The 24644-nt window shown below is 39.8% G+C and overlaps 1 protein-coding gene across 2 annotated transcripts in view; it reads left to right on the top strand.

Moving 5' to 3' along the window:
* Arsk (arylsulfatase family member K) overlaps positions 1 to 24644 on the top strand; it is a 29846-nt gene that overhangs the window by 796 nt on the left and 4406 nt on the right. Inside the window, exons 2-6 of one of the 2 annotated variants that reach the window (XM_051182770.1) lie at positions 3444 to 3573; positions 6842 to 7001; positions 15320 to 15602; positions 16762 to 16933; positions 21313 to 21537. In XM_051182770.1, coding sequence (XP_051038727.1) covers positions 3444 to 3573; positions 6842 to 7001; positions 15320 to 15602; positions 16762 to 16933; positions 21313 to 21537 — 970 coding nt within the window. The remainder of the gene's footprint in view (positions 1 to 3443; positions 3574 to 6841; positions 7002 to 15319; positions 15603 to 16761; positions 16934 to 21312; positions 21538 to 24644) is intronic. The other variant, XM_051182771.1, reaches the window with a different exon arrangement.

Below are 24644 nucleotides of genomic sequence, written 5' to 3'. Positions count from 1 at the left end.
TATATTAAAGGGATGAAGTATTAGGAAGAGTGGGAACCACTGATCTATACATTTAATAAATTGTTAAATGTTAGTTGTTATGATTTACTGTACTTTCTTATATTTTAAAGAAGTTGTATGTGTATGCATGACCTTAAATTTGAATTACATTATATGGAAATTGAAAGGACCCCTTAATTGAAAAGAAAAAAAAAACTTGAAAAAGAAGACTGCAAGACATAATACTTTTCAATTTCAAAACTTATGACAAAGTTACAGTAATTACAATAGTATGTTATAGGCAGAAAGATAACTATTTAGATCAAAAGAGATTTAATAAATTGCTATGAACAAAGTGCTGAGAAAATTGAATATCCACACATAAAAGACCAAAATTGAGTCCTACCTTCTAACATGTGCAAAAATTAACTTCAAAAAATGAGTCTATGAGTTAAATGTAAAAGCTAAGACTCCTTCAAGATGGGAGTATAAATTTTCATAATCTTAGATTAGGCTATTTAAAATAAGCAAAGGATTTGAAAAGGCATTTTCCCATAAAATGTACACAGATGGCTATTAAACACATGAGATGTTGCTTAGCATTGGTAATCATTAGGAAACTGCATATCAGATGAAACCATAGTAAGACCCTATGTAGGTCAAACCAGCTCATTCCCAGAAGGATAGCCAACATCAAAAAGGCATAAAACTATGTGGGGGTGTTCGAGAAGATACAGGGAGCCACAGGAGGGGAGGGGGTGGGAGGTGATGTGGGTGCAAACACGATCAAAGCATAGAACTGTTGCAATAACATCTATTTATTATTTTGAACAGTTACTATATGATAAAAAGTTCTTCCATATACTAATCTCTCTCTCTCTCTCTCTCTCTCTCACACACACACACACACACACACACACACACACAACAAACTCACAAAATTGACAATGACCAGAGTTTGTGAGAATATTGAGGAATTGGAAACCTCGTGCACTGCTATTGAAAATACTCTTTAAAGTGGTGAAGCCACCTTGGAAAAGCATTTAAAAATTTTTCCAGTAATTAACTATAGAGTTACTATGTAATCCAGCACTTCTATTCTTAGGAGAGAGAGAGAAAGAACACGCGTTCATGCGTGTCTGTGTTTGTGTCTGTCCAAGGCAAATGGAAACATAGTCCATACAAAAGCTTGACTGTTCATAGTAATATTATGCTAGAAGATGAAAAGTGAAAGCAGCCTAAATGTCCATCCACTGATAAGTGTATAAATGAAATTTAGTAGTATTATTCAGCAACCAAAACAGAAATACAAAAACTCAAGCATATTACAAAGTTGTTGAACATAAAAAAACTGTATGCTGTCAGTAAAAGAAATGATGAATTACATTTTATATGAATCCATTTATATGAAATATCCAAAGAAAGCACTTGTGTAGGGACAGGAAATAAGTTAGTAGTTGCCTCAGTTTTGGGTAAGTCCGGGGTGATGGCTAAGGGTTTTATTGGGAATGATGAAGGTGTTCTAAATGACATTCTGAATATACTAAAAAAAAACCTTTGAACTACACACTTTAAACAAGTAAGTTGTATGTAAATTCTATCTGAATAAATGTTTTTCTTCTTAAGAAAAGATAAAAAGCACTTCTGCCTGGGCCTTTAAGGACAAGGGACCCTCGAACCCCCACATCCACATACACTGCACCTCCCACTGTTGCAGCTACAGTGGTGTGATGGTTTGAAAAACAATGGCCTGGAAGGGAGTGGCGCAGTTAGGAGGTGTGGCTTCGTTAGAGGAAGTGTGCCACCATGGGGTCAGGCTTTGAGGTCTTAAAAAACAGGGGGTAGGGGAGGATACTAATTAACCATAAAATGATGAGTGAGCTAGCCAGAAACCAGTCCAGCAAACATTATTCCTGAATGGTTTCTGCTCCTCGGGATCATCCTTGAGTTCCAGCCCCAACTTCCTTCAGTAGGACTGTGACCTGGAAACAATAAATCTTTCTCCCCATAAATTGCTTTGGATCATGGTTATGTTTGTCACAACAACAGAATGAAACTAGAACAACACTTGAAATCTAAACTTCTCTTTTGATCCTTCTTGGCCAGAATTATAATGGTTCAGAAGGAGCAATTAGAATTTGTTAGACTTTATAGCCACAGCTGTGACATAATTCATTTAGTACAGTACTTGTCTAAGCAGGCAAAAAAATCCCGGGTTCAGTCACTAGCACCAAATAATAAGGGTATAGTAATGCATTCTCTGATCCCAACACTCAGGAGGTGGTGACTGACTGAGAATCAGAAGTTCAAGGTCATCATAGAAAGTCAGAGGTTGCCTGGGATACATGAGACCCTGTTCCAAAGGAAAAAGTGCATGTTTGTGCAGATTACACAAGTAATTCATATAAGTATTCAAAAAATAACTTGCTAATGTTCTTTCTACCTCTCTCAACAGGGTGCTAGTTTCCTGGGAATAGAACTCTGTTTTATATCGCCATTGTATCCTCAGATATTGCAAGGTGCCTAATACATAAGCACATAGGTACTTAAAGTTTGTTGAAATAATGTATAAGTCCTTTCTTCATTCTCCGAGAAGTACTTTCCAAAAAGTACTTTAACGTAATAAATGCAAATGAATTTCAGCATAACACTTTCAAATTTTATTTGTGTACTGGACCCTTATGGCATACCTCTGTGTTTGCTTTTTATTCTTTTTGAGATTTCAGACAAACATATTGAAGTTCTTGGGGTAGTAAATTTTGTGTTTAAAATTAAAGGGAAAATATTTGGTGGGGGGGGTATCGAACTGGAACTGGAGTTACAAACAGGTGGGAGCCACTACTTGTGTACTGGAAACCAAACCCAGGTCCTCTAGAAGAGCAGTAAGTGCTCCCAGATGATAAGCCATCTCTCTAGCCCCTAAACAAATTTATTTTTATGTATGTCAATGATAAGAAGTAATAATTTTTATTCAATGAGTTTATGTCATCATCATCTTCTTCTTTTGCTCCTCCTTTTTCTCCTCCTCCCCCTTCTTCTTTTTCTTCAAGTTCATCTTTGGATTTTAGCATCCCATGATCTTGTTCTTGATTTAACAACCTGAATTTTCTAGCTTCCTGTCTTTGGTTCTTGAAGCCCAATATTGATTTAAGTTTGAGTAATACCTCTATGAAACAGCATCATAAACTAGCACACTTTCATATGCAGTCTAGGGATAGAAATGAAAACAGCATTGCTGCCATTACCTCTATTGCAAGCCTATGGTGGTTATATGGAAGAAGAGAGTCATAGTTGGGAATGGGGTGGCTTAGATGGCAAAAATGGATTGCCGCACAAGCCTGACGACCTGAGTTTGCTATCTGCACAATAAAAATTAAAGTAGAAGAGTGAGGATGGATGAATAAAATTGTCCTCTATCCTCTATGTATTAGGTGATCACTGGTGCTTGAATTTCTTTATTTCAGGATGGACGACTAACATTTCAACCAGGAAGTCGGGTAGTAAAACTTCCCTTTATCAACTTCATGAGAACGCATGGCACCACCTTCCTGAATGCCTACACAAACTCTCCCATCTGCTGTCCATCTCGTGCAGGTATGAATGTGATAATGTTAATGGAAAGGGGCCGAGCCCTAAAAGGATATCCAGACTTAAAATGTCATATACAAAAACCTATGGTAAGCTCACATCTAGTACCTAATAAAAATATTTCAATATAAATGATTTAGAAGATGTGAATGTTGGGGTCATATGAATTTCTAATTTTTCTGAAGACTTTGTTTTAGAATTGAATTTGATTTTTTTTATTTTTCTGAAGAGGGGCTTTTTCTTGCCTGGGATGCTGTCTAGTTCCTGTGTTGCTATTTCATTTCTTCATATGATTCATGCTTCATAGTGTTCTAATCCCAGGAAGTCTTTCTGTGAGGGTTTAGGAAAGAGTCAGCAGACTTTCGGAGATTCTTCCCAGGCAGAACTCACATTCATGCTTGTCTGGAGTTTTCCCAATGATTTCAGTCTATACATTTCACCTCCTTCTCTTCTGCCCCAATTTACAAAAATAACAAATCTAAGCACTCATCTTATTGCAACAATTTTTTAAAATGTGCATAGTTTTGATGTCAAGTATGGCAGGAACCATAAGCCATAAGTTTAGAAAATGAAAATTTGGTTTTAAGAATCTTGTCTGAGGGTGATCTCCTTTGCCTCTGTCCAAATGGTCTGTGATTTCTGCCATGGAACCTGTAAATAACACGAACAGTTTAGTTTCTTTATGAGCCACTGAGATGATAGTCTATGGTTTCAGTTATAAACACCTTCACTTTATTTCTAGAGCTATCTGTTATGATAATGCATGTGGAGGACCTTGCCGGATTCTATGGCAGGCAAGGGTGACTAAGATGAGGGACAGGCAGACATAAAGAGACACATAGACAGAGAGGACAGAAGAGAAGAGGGAGACAGGAAAAGTTCTGTCTGCCCCAGGGGAACAGCAGGAAAGAGAGCATAAGTAGGTGGGGTCTTTCTTTTAAAGGGTCCTTTGCACCTGCTTGCCGACTATGTAGCCATAGAACCCTGGGCTGACCAGGGTACTGCCTGAATGTAGTCTTCCAGGTGACAGGGGCAGGCCAGCATAATGCCTGAATCCTTAGATTTCCACCTTTATTTATTATTTAAAAAGTGAGAAGTTAGGCGTAGCAGGTTAGGAAATACAGGTGTTGTGTTCTCTGCTGACCTGGGGGGCATCGACCATCTTTGGGGGACCTGAGAAAGCTGGGGTGCTGCCATGTTCTAGGGTAGCTGATTTCAACTGCTGTCCAGGCTGTATGGAACTCTTAGACCTGGCAAGATGTTGGCAGAGCAGAGAACAAGGTTAAGTTTAAGAAAAAAATTTTTTCTTAGGTCTTGGTAAGGACCTAAGGATTGTAAGATGAGGGAGGTGTTCCCTGAGGGGTCTCAAGATAAGAGAAGGAAGTCCTGGGGCCAGGGAAAGATTGAATAATATTTATCTGGAGTGAATCTGACCTGTTTGCATGGACCCAATTCAGCTCCCTGAAACTTACAAAAATTCTTTGTGAAAAGATAAATGGTTAAAGGAAACCTATGTTAACCTAATTAATATTTCAGTAACAAAAGACATTATATGTAAAATCATGTTTGCTAACTTCTATGCTGTGTTGACTAGAAGGAGCCCGAGCTAGGGTTAAGATGATTCTAAAAGTCAGTGAACCCTATACCAGAAGTAACCCAGTTTCCTCATCTACAGAATACTAAGGGTGCTGCAGCTCTCACAATGAACATGGCTGTCAATTGCAATAACAAATGAGAAAGTTGTTAGTAAACTCTGGAAGTCTCACTAAGATGTCTTTCCTTTAAAAAAAAAAAAGCATATTTTGACAAGGAATAATAGTGATAAAAATGATTAGTGTATTCTTGTTATATTTGGTGATATTCTAAATATCTTCTAATATTTGTTGTATAATATAATCCTCACACTTCCAGGATCATGGTTACTGTTACTAGCCCAGTTTGCTGAAGAAAATTAAAACAAAAAGGTCAAATGACATGAGAGGACATACCAGAACTATGGTTATTGTGATTCAAACCCCACCTCTCAGGAAGTATTTTCGTAGATCAAAAAAGAAGAGAGGGGCTTGGAAGATGGCTCACTTGCCCACATGAGACCTGAGTTTGAATACTCAGCACTGTCTGTTTAAAAAGTTAATAATAAACTGGGTGTGGCAGTGCATGCCTGGAATGCCAGCACTGGGGAGGCAGAGACAGAATGATCCCTAGGGCTTGCTGACTAGTCAGTCAAGCCAAACAGCAAGCTCCAGGTCCAGTGAGAGAGACCTTATCTCAAAAACTGTTTAAGAAGACACCCTAGACATGCACATGCACATACAGAGGAAAGAACACCTATCCAGCCTACTATGTGTGTACACAGAAAGGAGACAAGGAAAAGAAGCATTTATTAAGGTTTAAGAAAAGGAGCGAACACATAGCATCTTTTTTTTTTTTCTTTTTCTTAGAAAAACCTAGTGAAAAGATAATGAATGGGAAAGTCCTTGAAGATGTAAGGGAAACTGATATAGGATGCCCTTCTATATACAGCGTATGTGTGTTGCTTTTATTGGTTGGTAAATAAAGCTGTTTCAGCTAAGGGCCAGGAAGAATATACCTAGGCAGTATTCCAAACACAGATAGAGAAAGAAGGAGGATGATGTCAAATGCTATGTAGCCACCAGGGAAGCAACATGCCAGGGCATCACTGGTAAGCTACAAGCATATGGTGATACATAGAATAGTAGAGATGGGTTAATATTTTAAGAGAGAGTTAGCCAGTGGTAAGCCTAAGCCATTGGCCAAACAACAGTAACTGATATTCAGCCTCAGAGTGGTTATTCCATAAGGGACCCGGTGGGCAGAGAGAAAACCGGTCCAGTGGAACCGGAAAAGATGGAGAAAAGTCCCCTTCTACAGAGAACAATGTGTACAACTTTCAGTCCATTAACTTATGCTTTAAAAAGTTAGAAAAAAATAGGTAGCTTTTATGACTGAAAAACACTAATGATGTGCAAGCTTTATATTTAATTCCAGCCATAAATATAACAAATACCTTAATCGACTTCTAGGCCTTGGTGGGTTCGTCTGAAGACTAGAAATACAAACTCTTTGTAGGGCTTTCCCTCTGATAAAATAAGTAGCAATGAGAAATGTCTGGGAACTGCTGCAGCTGATGGCCTTTCTTATTCCAGATCACATACTGTAAAACATCCAGCCACACTCTCAGAGTAACTGCTTTTATAGTTAAACTGTTAGGCTCTACCTTAATCAGCTTCTTTTATGTCTCTTTTCCCCTCAGCAATGTGGAGTGGCCTCTTCACTCACTTAACAGAATCTTGGAATAATTTTAAGGGTCTCGATCCAAATTACACAACGTGGATGGATGTCATGGAGAAGCACGGCTATCAGACTCAAAAGTTTGGAAAACTGGACTATACTTCAGGACATCATTCCGTTAGGTAAAAATTAAAACAGGCAAAATCAATCCAACACTAGCCTCTGCTGTCACACATTCGTGTACTCTTTTTATACTTACTTTATCACAAGGTTGAAAATAATTTTCTTACTTCCTCAATTATGCCAATTTTGGCTAAAGCTTAACTTCCTTTAACCTTCTTAAAATATTAAAATGGATAATATCCAGATGGGTTTTTGTCTAAAACATTAATATCTATAATTAATGGATCTTAATATTTGTGAAATAGCTTAGCTTGTGAATTATTTTGTGATTTTTCTGTCATGAATTACCTTTTTTTCATTTTACAATCTTTGTAACAGTAGCCTTCTTGCTATTTGCCATTGACAGTTCTCTAGAACTTGAAGCTACTGTAACTTCTCTTTCATTTTAGTAAACCTTCAAAAGGTAGGCAGCTATCTTAGTAGGGGCTTGGCTCAGTGGTAGCGAATGTACTTACATGCACAAGACCCTGGGCTGTACCCACACCACCAAAAAATCAATGAGCAGCTAAGCATTGTGGGGAAGTGTGAAGATGTAGAACTAGATTGCCTAATTTTGAATTCTAGTTCCGGTAATTATTACTAAACTTGTGGTTGTGTGGTTGTGTGATGACTAAACTAGATAATTAGTGCAGTAAAGTGCTGACATGCAGACCTGAAACTTACCTTAAAGATATTTGCCTACCCAAATGATTGGCCCTGGCTGGTGTATGGGAACTTGAGTTTCAGGGGTGTTTTCCACTGTTCTGTAACTAGTAAGCATGACCCAAAGAAATGTTTGTATAGTGTGATTTTTGTCAAACAATCAGCTTTCTTCAGAGACAAGAAGTTTGGTATGGGGTTGGTCCAAGGTGCCCACATGATTAGCCTTCAGTAAGAACCGGAGTACTAGTTCTCTTAAGTCAAAATAATACTTCACATGCTTTGAATCGCAACAGCGCTTCACCCCTGTAGTCACAGTTCCGTACTGGAAGAATCTGGGTACCCCAGCTCTCTGCCTGGAAGCCTGTGCCTGGTTGCATTGGTCTTCACCCTGTGCATCTCTTTGTGCCAATTTTGCTTTGTGCACTTTGATGTAAAAAGGTATCCCAAGTCCTGCAGTTCCTCCTGGGTGTGACCTTCCTTTCCCTAACACTTGGGACTCCCAACAAAAACATAAGACTAGGCAGCACCTTGTGCCCAGTAAGTGATCATTGAGAGTTACAATGATAATAACATTGATGATAAGTGAAAGAACTGAAAACTGGATGAACAATGTTCCACCCAGACTTCATGAGCATTGGGTCTGTAGAATGCTATCTTATTTGGAAATAGATCCTAACTACAGATGTTAACTGGTTAAAGGTCTCAAGAAGACAAACTCTGTAGTTAGGATAAATGCTAAATGCAGTGCCTTACACTGTTATTAGAAGGGGAAAGGCATGCATGCACAAGGGGACAGTTAAGGTCAGAAGCAGGGACTGGAGTGACACCAGAAGAAGTTAGGTAATGTGACAGAATCCCTGAAGTCATAAACCAGGAAGGCAGTAAACAGTCTCGCAGAGAGCCTTGGAGAGGAGTGTGTGGCTCTGCGGACACACTAGCTTGCTCTGCGGACACACTAGCTTGCTCTGCAGACACACTAGCTTGCTCTGCGGACACACTAGCTTGCTCTGTGGACACACTAGCTTCAGGCAGTCTCTGGAGGTGTGGAAGTGACTGCTGCTTTAAGTGACTTAGTCTCTAGAGGTATGTGCTGCTTTAAGGGACTCATTCTATGGTATCTTTTAAGCAGGCCCTAAGAACATAGTGCAGTGAGTTTGCAATTAAACCAATACTAGAATAATCTTGAGTATTAATACTGGAATAATCTGAGTATTAATACTGGAATTATCTGAGTGTTAAAACTAGAATAATCTGAGTATTATTTTATTGTTCTTTCTAATACTAAATTTCCCTCCTTTTCTGCGTCTAAGACCTAAAATATAGCCACCCTACAAATTCAGAAGTCATGGTAACATCCCCAGTCTCCCTCTGTCTTTCATCACCAAGTGTTGTCAGTTCTACTATAAAGCATCCCCATCGTTTTCGATTACTGCACCCACCAGACTCCTGTCATTCCTGCCTGAGTTATCAAAATGACCTCAGGGTGATCTCATCATCCTCAATGGTGATCTTTAAATATACACTGATCAGTCACATAACTTACATGCTTTGGATCCGTGCATTACTATTCTCTGATTTCATTAGAATCCCACATCTGCAGCATGGTTTCTAAGGCCACGCCTGTTTACCGACTGATTTCATGTCATGCTCTCCTACAGTACCTAATCTTACTAAAATTGATGTGATTTTCACCAGGGACTGCTGTACAAACTGGGTCTTTTGGGTAGGAGTCCCCCTGTGTTCTGTTTTGCTTTGAGAATGTAGCACAGAGAGGTGTGCAGACAGCACACAATGTGTGAGTAGTGTTACCCTGTGTACCATCCTTCTCGTCCTGGGCAAGTTCCTTAACTTGTCTAAGTGTGGGGCTTCTGTATATAAGTTGGCATCTAATCACTCATTGAACATCTGAGTCTTATCTGGGTTAAAAGTAAAGATACTGTAACAGGAATAAATGAAAGTTAAGTGTGTAGCAGTGCCTGGTACAGAGAAAACATCCATTCTGTGGGAAAGATTGGGTGATGTGGAATCCAGTCAACAAGCCTTACAACTCCTGCCTTTCTAAAGTGATTTATGGTCCTCGCTATTTTTATGGAATTGCACAAATTTCTCTTGAGAGCTGCTTCCACAGGCTCGTATATTTATAAACTTGGTCCCCAGTTGGTAGAACTATGTGGCAAAGGTTGGAAGGTGAAGACTGATTGGAGAAGGTATGTTATTGGAGTGGGCTTTGATCTTTCAAAAGCTCACACAATTCCCAGTTACTTCTCTCTGCCTCACGCTTATGGATGGAAATGTGAGCCCTTAGCTAATGCTCTAGCTCTAGCGCTGTGCTTGCTGTCATGAGGCTCCCTGCCATGATAGTTGTAACCCCCTGAAACTATAAGTCCAAATAAATGCTCTTCTATAAGTTTCCCTGGTCATAATGTCTTATCACAGCAATCAAAAAGTGACTAGGACAGAAACTGAAACCAGGCAGTAAGCTATTGCAGAGAGAGGTCTGCTCATGCTGCTTTTGGAAGGAATGTGGAAAACTTGGAGACCATGGATTAGGAAAGCCATAAATGGGAATTAGTGGGACATCCTAGTAGGAGCTTGGAAGACAGTAGTACTGAAAGCAGTGTGGACTTATGGAAGTCCAGCTCAAGGTTTCAGAGGGGAACAATATTAGAAACTGGGCTAGAGACCATTCTTGTGATATTTTGGTAAAGATATGGCTGTTTCCTGCCCTTGTCCCCAAAATTTGCCTGAGGCTAAACTGAAAAACAATGAATTGATTTTCTTGGCCCAGGACATTTCAAGACAACCTAATGTTGACTCTGTGGTATGACTATTTGTTATCGCTCTTATGCAGGTCTATTTAAAAAGAGAATGAACAGGACAAAAGGAAATACAAAATGTACAGTTAGATGAATGATAGAGATTTAATGATAGAGCCTCAGCAGATGCTGAGAGAGTTGAGAGGCCTGGAGTGATATGGCATAATGGGAGTGGCTCAGGCAAGACCTTACTCAGCTAACCCTGCAACTTGTGGACAAGAGGGATTTCCTCCTAAAAAGCTGCTACCAAGAAGAACTTATGCAAATATAATTCAGGGAGGGGCCACGGTCCATCCCAAGCAAGCACACAAACTTGGCAGCAACAAGCCACTTGCTTCGGGTTTTAGAGTTCTGAAGGATACAGGAGTAAAGGGTTATGGAATCTTCCTCAGAGATTAAGGAAACCAGCCACGGCCGGGTGTATGGAAGGGAAGCCCCTGCATGGAAGCTCTGAGAGGCCATTGGGTGGGTGAAGCTATAAAAGTGAAGCCTAGATGCTGGTGGCAGTAGAGACACGGGAGCTGTGGGATGTCTGCCAGGGACAGCTGCATACCGGGAGAGGGACCAGACTAATAGAAGTGTGATGCAGTCAGCAAATCTGGACATGTGACACCATCTAAGCCCTTTGACTACAGACAAGGAGCTACAGGATTTAGAGTTTGTCCTGCTAGGTTCTGGTTTGCTTGGATTTAATATTTCCAGTATGCCCCATCCTCTCTTTTAGAATGGTAATGTGTATAAGTTGATTGTGATTTTATAGGGTGTTATAGTTAAGAGATTGTCGTACATCTCAGAAGAGACTTTGGACTGTGGTCTTTTAAAGTGTTGAGATTGTGATAGATTATGAGAACTTTTTTTAAGTTGGACTAAATGAATTTTTGCATTAATGATGTATGACCACAAGCCTATCGGGGCCAAGGAGTGGAATGTAGGGGTTTGAATGAGAATGGCCCACATGGGCTCATATGTTTTAAAACGTGGTCCCTTTTGGTGGAACTGTTAAGGAAAAATTAAGAGGTATGGCCTTGGAGAAGGTGTGTCACTGAAGGTAGACTTTGAGGTTTCAAAAGCGCATGCCATTCCCAATTAGCACTCTCTGCCTCCTGCTTATGAACTGAGAAGTAATGTCTAAGCTGCTGCTCCAGCACCATGTCTGTCTGCCTGCTACCATGATCCCTGCCATGATGGTCATAACTCCCTGAAACTATAAACCTCAAATAAATTCTTTTATATAACTTACCTTGGTCATGGTGTTTTATCACAGTAATGGAAAAGTAACTAAGACAATATTCTTATTTCTGGAATGCCATGAAATGTTTCTATAAAATGTATACACAAGATGGGGGGGTGGTTCTCGGTATCAAGAACATGACTGTAATATAAGGAATTGTATGCATTGATTAGGGATTGGATCAGTCTTCGAATGAGGCCTATCACACAGTTCTCTCAATGGAACTAGGAAATGGTTTTGAATCCAGTACAGATTTAATGGCTCCAGCAGCAGGCATTGATGGCATTTTGATCTTTAGTAACCTGACTCATGACTTCATTTTCTGATCTACTCTGGGCCTTGCATTTTGTTTAACTACATCACTTCTAGCCATGACCCTACATGATGCTGGCTCCATTTCCTTGTGGCATCATTATTATTATTATTATTATTTTCTTTCTCAATTGAAGCTCTGTAAAGGATCATAAGTCCAACTCACACTTCATGCCAGAATTTTCATAATTGCTGATCAAAGTTAGAACATAGAAATTTAGTCTCTGATATAAAAAAGGAAAGTAAGAACAAATCTGAAGTTTAGTCATAATGAAAAAAGGAGCAGCCAATGGGGAATGATGTTCCTTTTTTAATATAGAATTTATCAGATTGGTTCAGAAATTTGGAAGGGAAATTTTAGAACTATCATTTTTCTATACAAAACAATTATTGCTTCTTCAGTTCCAACAAAAACAGTGAAGGGGGGTAAAGGGTGGGGGGGGGGGAAACAGAGCTGCTGGAATTTAGGCTGACAGGGTCCCTGGGAGACTGCAGCTTCTATATGCTGCTACTTTATATTGAAAGAAAGCTCATTCCTCACAGTTGATTGTAAAGTGTAGTTTTTCTTCAGACGGACTTGTTACGATGTAAATTAATCCTTGCTACCTATGAATTGTACCCAGTGTTACAGCAGGAGATCTGGCACAGAAAACCCACGCAGACAAATTCGTGCAGTAATTAGTTGGTGGTGGTGTGTTAGGTAGTTTTATTTCCCATCTGTATTAGCGAGGAATAAATCACAGTTTTGTGAAGGGTGAAAATAAAGTCAAATTTTAAAGCGGTCTGTGATGATAAAACCAGGCCATAATTAACTTAATTTGAAACAGTAAGACTGAAACATTGTACCAGTAAGAGGATGGAAACATTGTACCAGTAAGAGGACCATGTTAGTAACATCTCTCATTGCTGTTCCTGAGATAGATCAACTGTTAAGGTGGAAAGATTTTGCTTGAGATTTCAGATGTTTTAGTCTGTGGTACATCGGCTGCTTGTCTGGGTCTGTGGTGAATCAGAGCATCATGGCAGGAGTGTGCAGTAGGGAAAGCCTACATCACAATGGTTGGGAACAAAGAAAGGGAAGAGAGAGAAAATGTCATATTTCACAACAGTGCCCAGTGACCTCACCTTCTTCTGCTTCAGAAAAGTTTCACTGCCTCCCAGTGGCACCACAGGCTGGCCTCCAAGTCTTCAGGATAGAGTGGCATTTAAAATTGAAAACATAACAGGTTAAAAGAATCCCAGCAACATAAAAAATAAAAATATGCGGAGTGAACAAAAACCTAAAATACAGTCACATTTGCTCTTTATGTGGAAAAAGATACAGCTGGCTTGCTTTAGCAGCTTTTTGTAATTTGACCAAAGAAAACGCTTGATTTAATAAGTTGACCAGCAGGTTGGTGATCTTCCCTTGGTTTGGAGTCTCCCTGACTGAATCATGGGTTAAATGAGACTGGCATGATCAGAGTACTTGTCTACAGCTCATCCCAAAGATGAGCTGCTGGTCACATTGTGATGCAGCTTTATTTCTTAGTAATTTCTCAGTAATATTTCCCAGAGAACACTGCAGAGGTAACAAGGAAGCTTCAGTTCCTCGCATCCTTTCTGAGTTCAAACATGTTGCCCCCCCCCCTTAATACCAGGGGTGTTACGGACCCTAAAACCCTGCCTCTAATATAATGCCATTGCTTAGCAATGATGCAATCAAAAGACTGAGGAGCTAATGTCAGTCCTTTATACTGTGGTGAATTTTACCCAGAAAATCTTACTTTGCAGTCCCCCATCTGTTAGAATTAATTAGCATTTGTTAGATGTAATTCTGATAAAATTCTGCTTTTTGGTATTTTTATTAAAATATATTAACTACTGTGAAAAATCTTTTTATTATAGCTGCTTCTATTTCTTTATCTGCCGTCAATGAGCAGGTGAACAGAAATTTTGTTTTTCTTTTGAAACAAACTTTCTCTTTGTAACTGTTCTGACTGTCCCAGAACTCACTTTGAGGTCAGGCTGTCTTCAAACTCACAAAGATCCACCTGCCTCTGCCTCTCCAATGCTGGGATTAAAGGCTTGCCCCCATGGGCCATCAGTCATTTTCTGGTCTGAGATTTCTTCAGAGTATTATGTTTTAATATAAAATATATTCTGTTGGGGTTGTTCTCTAGATTCATCAAAAATATTTCTAATCTGATAGAGCAGTTGAAAAGCACGTATACTAATAAAGATTATAAAACAAGATTCTTGGCTATGCTGAGTATGCTCTGCAAGCAGCAATGTCAGCTTCATGAACCTGGACATTTCTTGAAAACATCAAATAGCATTGGATACAGAATAAACACTTCCAAAAAATAAGTTAAGTCATTAATATGTAGGTCAGGCAACAAAGATAGAAACATGCCTAGATTCTAATGAATAAGAAAGTTGGTTAGAAATATTCGCTTCTGAGAGAAAGATACTAAAATGCTAAAAAACTTCAATGGGAAAAAATGCTAGGAATATGAAATACTTTAAGTACTGTCTTACTTAGGGTTACTATCACTGTGATAAAGCGCCATGACCAAAGCAGTTCAGGGAGAAAAGGCTTTATTTGGCTCAGACTTCCACAGCACTGTTGATCACTGAAGGAAGTCGGGACAGGAATTTCCACCAGGGCAGGAACCTGGAGGCAGGAGCTGATGCAGAGGCCATGGGGAGCTGCTGCTCACAGATTTGCTCCCCATGGTTTGCTCAACCTCCTTTCTTATAGAACCCAGGACCACCAGCCCAGGGCTGGCACCACCCACAATGGGCTTGGCCCTTCCCCATCAATCAGTAATTAAGAAAATGCCTTAAAGCTGGATCTTTCTTTTTCTTTTCTTCTAAGATTACTTATTTATTATGTATACAGTGTTCTGTTGGCTTGTATGCCTGCATGCCAGAAGAGGGCATAAGATTTCATTATAGATGGTTGTGAGTCACCATGTGGTTGCTGAAAATTGAACTCAGGACCTCTGGAAGAACAATCAATGCTTGTAACCTCTGAGCCATCTTTTCAGCCCCTGGAAGGAGTTTCTTAATTAAGGGTCCCTCCTTTCAGATAACGGTAGCTTATGTCAAGTTGACATAAGACAAGCCAGCACACCTAAATATCTTTCTCTAAGGAAAAATAGCTAGCCTAAGCAATTTGCAATAATTTTAATACAAATGTTCAGTTGTTTTCCACAGTTTTTAAATAAGTGAGTCGTAGAACTGTTTCCCCTGTTGCTTCCCGGCATTTGTTTAGGCAGTTTCTAAGACTGCATGAGTGTTTTCTGATACGGCTGTGTTCTGACACCCTCAGTAATCGTGTGGAAGCATGGACAAGAGATGTTGCATTCTTGCTTAGACAAGAAGGCAGGCCTGTGGTTAATCTCATCCCTGATAAGAATAGAAGGAGAGTGATGGAAAAGGATTGGCAGAACACAGACAAAGCGATCGACTGGCTAAGACAGGAAGCCATTAACTACACCAAACCATTTGTCCTTTACTTGGGATTGAATTTACCACACCCTTACCCTTCACCTTCTTCCGGAGAAAACTTCGGTGCTTCTACATTTCACACATCTCTGTATTGGCTTGAAAAAGTAAGTATTATTTTATTCTTTGTGTTCTCAAAAGTCTATGTCACCATCACATGTAAAGCCACTTGGTGTTAGCTCTTTTTTTTTTTTTTTTAACTTTTATCATTTTTATGGGGAAAAAGGGAATTTAAACTTTTAAACTGAAACAGTAATGGTTTGTTAAAAGGATGATATTTTGAAAATAAAATATTAGAACTTATTAACTGTATAGATTTACATATATGTCTATAGAAAGGAACTGAAAGACATTATCTTTGGAGTGTAGACAGGCCTCTATCCAAGTTCAGGATAATAAAAATAACTATACAGAATGAAACTGAAAAATAATCTCAATTGTCAAAAGGAAGAAATCACCCTTTTTTTTCAAAAAAATTAAAGACATCTGTCAAATATATATAAAAATTTTGCTTTGATTTGTCAGATAGAAATAGAAAAATATATTATTTAGTACACTGTGTTGAGAACACAGAAATGTTTGGGATCAGTGAAGTAAAAGGTATACTAGGTACAGTGTGAGCCATGCCTTGCCTTCCCCTGTGCAGATGATCTACCACAAGCATCTTCTCTTGGCTTTGCAAATTGTCATATTTCTTTCTCTATTTGGATTGGATTGGCTTCCAATATAGATATATCTGCAACAGTTCCTTCAATGTGTATATTTTTACCAGTTTCTCTATGTGACTCTCGATCCTTTTCTTCAAACTGGTCTTCCTGGTGATGATGGATGTCCAGTCCATAAGTTCCTCTGACTGTGAATCTGAATTCTTTGAGAGAGCAGCACTGTGAGCATCCCAAGATTAGCCTTTCATGTATTATGTCCTATATGTGTGATTTGGATTCACGCCAATCATAGCACTTTCCATCTCTTTGCTGGGTGTTCATCTCTGTTGAATCTTCTTTCATTATCCACTTTTGTGAAGTGTCTCATGGAGTTATCCCTGGGAGATAAATCTGTTCTCTTTATGACCTTTCTACGAAAGCGTATCAAAATCTGAAACACTCCTCCTCCTGGTGGTGTAGATAAGGGTTACTAGGTCCATTGCTGCTTGGAGAATTGGTACACTTCATTGCCGTTCTTTTCAACCATCCTGTGTATGAAACATTGTGAAGTTTGCCACAAATACCTGTTGCTAGTGTGAAGCTTTTTCTTCTTCCTTTCCAGGTAGCTTATGATGCCATCAAAATCCCAAAGTGGCTGGCTTTGTCAGAAATGCACCCTGTGGACTATTACTCTTCCTATACAAAAAACTGCACAGGGAAATTTACTGAAGAGGAAATTAAGAACATTAGAGCATTTTATTATGCCATGTGTGCTGAAACAGATGCCATGCTAGGTAGGTGGTATAATCAATAAGCAATTACAGGAAAAAAGTACTGTTTTCCCCCAACAAATTGTGATTGTGCTGGTTGAGGCTTGCAGGAATATCTCAGATATCTCTTAGATCCCTCAGACTTAGAACTTTAAGGCTTTTAACTCATTTAAAAAAATGCATTAACAACAGAATAGAGGGCCCTTTCTATTTTAGTTATTTATCAGATTTGTTCATATATAAAAAAATCATAGAAAATGGTTTTCTGCTTGAAAGATAACACTAGTGGCTAAATAAGACAGCATGTGGCAGGCATATAACTGTCAGACAGCTTTGCTTCCAAGACATGAAAAGTTTCACATTCTAAACACCAACGAAGAGGAATCAGTTCAGTGATGCACAAACCCTTTCTTTGGAATCCCAAGAGAATGGTCATGAGGTGTTCAGTGGATGAAGACATAGAGGAATTAAGAGTAGAAACTAACTTTTCTCCAAGCAGATGTTAATTTCTTACATATGCTTAATATCACTAGTTATCAAGTAACATTTTTATGCAAGGATAGAAAAAGTCACTTACTGATAAAAGTTGTGGATGAAATTATTCCTATAAAATCACTCATATAAATTAAAATGAGAAGATTCCAGTATGAATCTTCCGATTATTGGAAATGTCCGTCTCAGGAGAGGGAAAGATGGTAGGTTAAGGTATTGTGAAAACTCATAGCACTCATGCTCGTCTCACAGTATCACTTTAAACATCTTAAAATATATCCCAGGGGGAAGAGACAAAGGGGAGGGGAGGGAAAATTTCAGACAGGATGTAATACGTGAGAGAAGAATAAAAAGCATAAATAAACAAAAACATCTTCTAGGTAGCTTTTGCAGAGGACCCATAGGTCAATCTATAGTTCCAAAGATATTCTGCTTCTCAGCATCAAGTCATGGCAAGCAGAGGTCCATGTCCTTCCCTGTACTCCTTGCACATAGAAAATTCATCAGATGCTAACTAATGTCTTGGATATTAGTGTCCTGGAAACATCAACACTCTGGCTAGAGACTGCTTAGCTCTTATGGGCTAAGAATCACAGCCAAGAGGACAAGAACTATATTAACACTAACTTATAAATCAGGGTTAGGAAGTTATTTTCTTTAAATTGTTGAATAATATAAGCAGTTTAAACATGGGCCCACTTTGTTGCTCTTAGCTAATCTCTTCAGTGTAAATAATTAGCAACCCGATATTTACTGTCATTTTAATAGTTTTACTATGCATGTACCAGTCTGATTTTAATGTCTCTAACACTTTTTTTTAAGAGAGGGACTTGTTTGTTATCATTTGTAGCTGCTTCCACACTTGTAATACCTACAAACAGATTCATTCTCCCTAGACCCTTTAGAGTAAGGGCTACCCACAGCTCAGATCCATTTCCGCTGTTGTATCATTGGCTTTCCTGACATTCTGGCTGAAAGTCAGCTCAGACAAGCCTGCTTACATGAGATGGCTGTCAAAGAGTTCTCCTTGTAGTGCTGTTCCCACTTCCTATGCTAAGAAACCTTGTTTTTAAAAATCAGCAGCTGTTTGACAACAAGTTATTTTCACAACATCATGTCACTTACTTTGCTACATTTTGGGGGTAGAACATAACTGCATTGGTGAAGTGTTGACAGCACTTCTTTCTATATACAAAAAAACTTTGAGAACAGTGTTTGTTATTAGAAGTGTTCACTGAGTAAATAGAATAGAGCAGAAAGAAAAAAGGAAGCCATGCAGACACATTCTTTATATAATCAGTGTATATAAGGAAAAAATAGCAAGGATTTTCAAGTTTTCAGTGTGTGTGTGTGTGTGTGTGTGTGTGTGTGTGTGTGTGTGTGCGCGCGCGCGTGTTTGAGACTAATCTTGAACCCACTATGTGGTTAGGCTGCCCTTGAATTTCTGATTTTCCTGCTGATATCACAAGCATTAGAGTTAGTACACAGCACCACACCTGGCTCCAAGTTCTCCCTCATAATGATACTTTAAGCATTTCTTTGGCCCTAACTATGACTACTAGTTTTGACATAGCATATGAGCACTGAGTTGTATTTCATTGGCATCTCCTGACACTGGAGATGTTTACTTATGTGCATCCCCAAAGGCTTTCCAACGTTTGCCAGTACATTTTCTAATGTAAAACACGGCGTGCTCTGTGCTGCAGCAGGTGGGACAGCACAACTCTTCAAGTGTCTTCAGCATAAAGGAAATGAGCAGATGCGGAGCATGGGGACAGATGTTGTAGTGATGAGACAAACAGTGGAAGGGTAGAGGAAAATCAGTGAGACTGGAACACTAACTTAGAGCATCTGCGAGGCGCTCCTGAGAAGTGGTGTGTGAGCTGAGAAAAAGCCAGCAATGTAGACAGCAAAAACAAGGACATTCTAGGTAGATGAAGCAGAAAATACAAAGGCCCTTGGGGTGGAGAAGTAATTGTAATGTCTTAAATTAGTGGTTAATTTCTTTTTGAGAGAGAGAAGTGGATAATATATTTCAAAATATTCTTCACAATTTTTACTTTACATACTTTATAACATAAACTCTTCCATGCATGAACATTAAGAAAGTTATATAGCAGAGCATAGGCATGGGCTTCACAAAGAGGTGGGTCAAGTGTTTGTCATCAAGCACATAGAAGAAGGAAAGAACCAACTCCCAGAGTTGCCCTCTGGCCTCCACTCCAGTGCTATGGCTCATGTATGCCTGTAGATATGCATACGTATAGATAAATACCAGGGTTTGCAATGTGCTCCTGCGTCTGTGAACAAACCATAGGGAACTTGGGGAACAGAGTAGTTCAGCGTGTGTGGAAGAGCAGAGAAGGCTTCCCCAGCTAATGCTTGAGTTGACTCATGGGAGAAGGGTGAAAGCATGGCAGAAGGGTAGGAGAAAGCATGTTCAACACAGAGGTATAAAAAGCTGTAAACTAATCCACTCTCCAGGGTCCACTTTTATATATATACATTTTTATTTAAATTAGAAACAATCTTACCTTACATATCAATCCCAGTTCCCTCTCCCTCCCATCCTCCCATGCCCCCCACCTACCCCCCATCCCATCCCCCATCCACTTCCCAGGGAAGGTGAGGCTTTCATGGGTGAGCATCAAAGTCTATCACATCATTTGGGGCAGAACCTAGACCCTCCTCTCTGTATCCAGGCTGAATGAGTATCCCTCCATAGGGAATGGGCTACTAGGGAAAAATACTGGTTCCCTTTCCAGAGGCCTTATAGACTTCCCAGGGCTCCCAACTGACACCTATGTTCAGGGGGCCTGGTTTGGTCCTATGCTGGTTCCCTGGCTGTCAGACTGGGGTCTGTGAGCTTTCAGGGTACACTTTATGGTCTAGGAATGATGGAAGGTAAGGCTTTATAAGATAGCTGAGGGAGCTAAGAATGGAGAATAGAGAAAGAACTTGTGTGTCCTCCTGAAGAGTTAGGCAATAGGAAGCTGAAGAATGAATCTCTAAGTCCAAGGCCATAGCACTCTGAACATGCCTAACATCTGAAGTTTTAATTAGACATGTGACAAGACCAAGTTATCAGATCTTTTGGAAATAAGTCATCCATCAGAGTGTGCAAGGAATAATATTGAGGGGAAAGAGGAATAAAGAAGAAAAAAATGCAGTAAGCAATTCTTTTGTCCAGGTAAAAGATCATGCGGTCTTAACTCTATAGAGCATTGGACCTCAACTCTGACTAGACCTACAAATACATGTATTTAGTATAGAACTTTACACCCCAAATTCAAGATCTAGAAAAATATAGTTTCTCCTTTCTCTGTACTATGCTTTCTTGTGATTCTCATAATTCCAATGGGAAGCAACTTTCAAGTCAAAGAGACAAGGCCTCTCAAAACATTACTGTCAATTATTCCCAAGTCATGCTATGTGCTCATGGCTTTAAGGTGGGATATACATAACTAAGCCAGCTTTAGGAAGATACAATGGCCGTTGCATAAGGGGCTAGGAGAAAAGATAGCCTGGAAGTTCAGATTGCTCTTAACCCCTCTTACTGGGCAGAAAATGTGGGTCAGTAGTGGTAGCAATCTTTGTTAACATCTGAGTCATGTCCAGGATGACATCTGGACTAATCTGTCTGTCCGCATTTGAGTCACTGAGAAGAGGAAGATACCCCTCTGGCCTCACATGTTCTCTGACAGAAGCTGAAGAGGAGATCTGGTAGATACTGCCTGCCTCCCTTCCTCTCTCTAGTCTGCCAGCTGAGGAGAAAGCATGTGAAAACATTAGGTTTTACTCAGATGGTAAGAGGAATTGCATCAAAATCTGGGTTCAGTGGTTTAAAGTCAGGGTGATAAACTAAAACATCAACTAAAGCTAACCCAAAGAACTCTTGCTTTTTATGGTAGGTGAAATTATTTTGACCCTTCGCAAGTTAGATCTTCTTCAGAAAACTATTGTTATATATACGTCAGATCATGGAGAAATGGCAATGGAACACCGCCAGTTTTATAAAATGAGTATGTATGAAGCTAGTGCCCACGTTCCACTTTTGATGATGGGGCCAGGAATTAAGGTCAACGCACAAGTACCAAATATTGTTTCTCTTGTGGATATTTACCCTACAATGCTTGGTAAGTATGGCATCTGTAGAAATATTTATTTGTAATGCTCGAGAAAAACAAGCCAAGTACTCAGAATCCCACGAACTTGAGCAGCTCACTCACTGAGTGAGATTTGTGCTCTGCAAAGCATGGATAATGTTCCTCAGGTTCCTTCACTCACTTTAGTCATTTTCTCTTCAAAAGAGTCACAATCAGGCTATGGCTATAAAATAAGACACATCAGATTTTTGGGTGCATAAACTTATATCATTTATTTATATAAACCATTCAACTTCCTACTATCACCTCACTAAAATACAAGAAGAATCTTCTACTCACTTTTTTAGGGTATATTAGTTTTTGGGGTTTTGTTTGTTTGTTTACTGCTGAGACAAAGTACCATGGCCAAGGCTACTATTAAAAGAAAGAACTTATGTTTTCAGAGGGTGAGAGTCTATGATGGTGGAGCAGAAGCATAGTATGGTGGCAGAAACAGCTGAGACCTTCCTTAGGTCTTGATCCACAACCTTAAGGCAGAGGAAGAGCATTGGGAATCACTTGAGTCTTTTAAAACCTGCCTCCAGTGATACACCTCCTCCAGCAAAGCCACACCTCCTAATCCTCCCCAAACAGTTCCACCAACTGTGGGCCATTGTCATTCCCTGTCTATAGTGTAAATATTTCCCCCCTCAAACACTTTTCCTAGTTGCACACTATTTACTTTATTGCCTGCTTCATAATGTCTGTAGAGTTAGGCAAAGGTCCGTGGTAGTAACATTTGGACTGCAGTAGTAATCTGTTTGTATTGAAGATATCCTCAAACTCAGAGGAAATTATGTAAAATTATTGCTTTTTAATTTAGCACAGCAATTTAAACTCATTACTCTTCCAATACTATGATTTGGTTCTTTGTCATCATGAACTGCAAAAATTGCCATTGACTTATACATGTTGATGGAAGATAACATTTCTCTACTTTGGAAATCGTAAAAGATGAAACACGTACCTTAAAATCAAAACAATACGAGTTCTTATTTTCTTCCTCCTGCTACTAGGCCTTTATATTTATTTACCTAAATGTCCTCAGAAGTGATTTAAATCAGAGCTCTCTCCTTTTTGTTCCGGTTGTTATTGTGCGCTTGAACATCTTTCCAGCCCTTAGAATTTCAGTCTCTGGTTGCTCACTCATCACTTGGTTTCCCTTTACTGCAGAGCAACAACCACATGTAGGCAGGTCTCAGCCACTTTCTCACTCGATGCCCAGGTCCCTGTTACTTCCTCTCATTGTGTGTTTAAAGCTTCCCTGAATGCATGTGTTCTGTGTTGAGCATTTTCTTTCTTTACCCTACTCTTCCTTTTCTTACCTTCGTTCACTCAAGCACAAGCCCAAGTACTTTCACTATGCCTGGGAGATCAACATGGCTTCTACCCTTTCCCCAACATCTTGTATAACACACCCTTCCTTGCTCCATGCATACCTTTTGGGGACTTGGGGCTTGATTGAACCCATCAGGTCCCTTACTCAGAGACTAAATACATGATGTTCCATAGGTAACAGCAAGAACTTGTCTTCAGATATACATAGACTCCTTAGCCTATTCTTGGGTATCTGTTAAAATCTCACTTATCAGAGAGCCATTCTGACTACGTGATATAAAACAGCATAGATCCCCGCCCCTGCACATGCCTGCCCTCACTGTCTCTAGACCTGCTTTATACCAGCCTTTCCCCAGCTGTAGGAGAGCTCTGACGAGCAAGTCAGCCTTCTACTGCCTCTTTCCTACAACTAAAACAGGGCCTGGTGTTCTGAATGGATAAACAGCGAGGCCTCATTTAAATGTTGGCCACTCATAAATGTGAAGAGAAACAAAGTTTGTTTTCTATACCTTTGTAGGGATATTAAACAAGAAACTTCTGAATTATATTTCTAAATTAGATGCTATTAAGATGCTGGTTAAGAGTATATGCCATATGCCAGTTGCTCACTGCCCATTCATCTTCAGGGTTCTATTCTGTCCTCGTGGTTCACTAATGATGGCCAAGGCATGGACCTCCCTCGCCTCGCTTCTTTTCCTTGTGCCTTTCTTTTGACTTAAAGTAGAATAAGGTAGAAAAAGACCAATTATTAGCTACGGATTTATTGATTTGTGTAGTGGTTTGCTTGTTTGCTTAAAGAACTGCTAGTACAGTGCCAAGCATGGCTTATATCGCTTACTGAAACAGAATGGCCTGGAGAAAGAGCTAATACAATGGGTGGCTGGTTGCCCTTAACAACCGGATGACCGCAGGTCGATTCTGTAAAATCTCGGTTGCTTGTCTGCCCCACCTTGTGGTTTTAGAGGATAATATGAGAATACAAACTAGACTGGCACTGGGTTAAGGACTTTCAGGAGCTATCCTGGCCTGGGTTACTGGAGACCCCTTCTCTCTTCCACTCACACGGATGTCAGGGTGCTTGGTCCCAAAGGAGTCCCACAACACTCTCCATAAGATCAGTGCCTGAAATACATTCTCTTTTATTCCATTCTCTCATATATTAGTTCCAGCTGCAATTTCCCCTTCCTTCACTTCTTTCAGTTCTCCTTCCACAGCCACTCTCCCCCAGATACTCTCTCCTCTCTTTATAAAAGGACAGACTTCCCAGGGATGCAACCTAACATGGCATATACAGTTACAATAAAACTAGGCATCTCCCTTCATATAAAGGCTGGGCAAGGCAACCCAGTAGGAAGAAAAGGGTCCCAAAGGCAAACATGAGTCAGAGACAGCCCTAGCTCCCATTGTTAATAGTACATCAGGAACCTCAAGCTACACAACCATAACATATGTGCAGAAGACTTAGGGGATCCCTGACTGTCAATTCAGTCTCTAAACCTGTATGAGCCCTGGTTGGTCGATTCTGTGCGCTGTTTTCATACGGTATCTTGATCCCTCTGCATCCTGCCATTCTTCCTGGCCCTCTTCTGCAGGATTCCTTGAGCTCCACCTAATGATTGCTATGTGTCCCTGCATCTGCTCTCATCAATTGCTGGAAGAATCCTCTCTGAAGACCATTATGCTAGATACCAGTCTGGTTACATAAAATGACTGGTTTGGGTTCTGTACCCCCATTACTAGGAGGCTTGGCCAGGCTCACC

The sequence above is a fragment of the Phodopus roborovskii genome, unplaced genomic scaffold (genome assembly GCF_943737965.1).
Source record: "Phodopus roborovskii unplaced genomic scaffold, PHOROB, whole genome shotgun sequence".
Classification (NCBI taxonomy): Eukaryota; Metazoa; Chordata; class Mammalia; order Rodentia; family Cricetidae; genus Phodopus; species Phodopus roborovskii.
The sequence above is the reverse complement of the archived record's forward strand: the minus strand, read 5'-3'. Positions and strand labels throughout refer to the sequence as shown.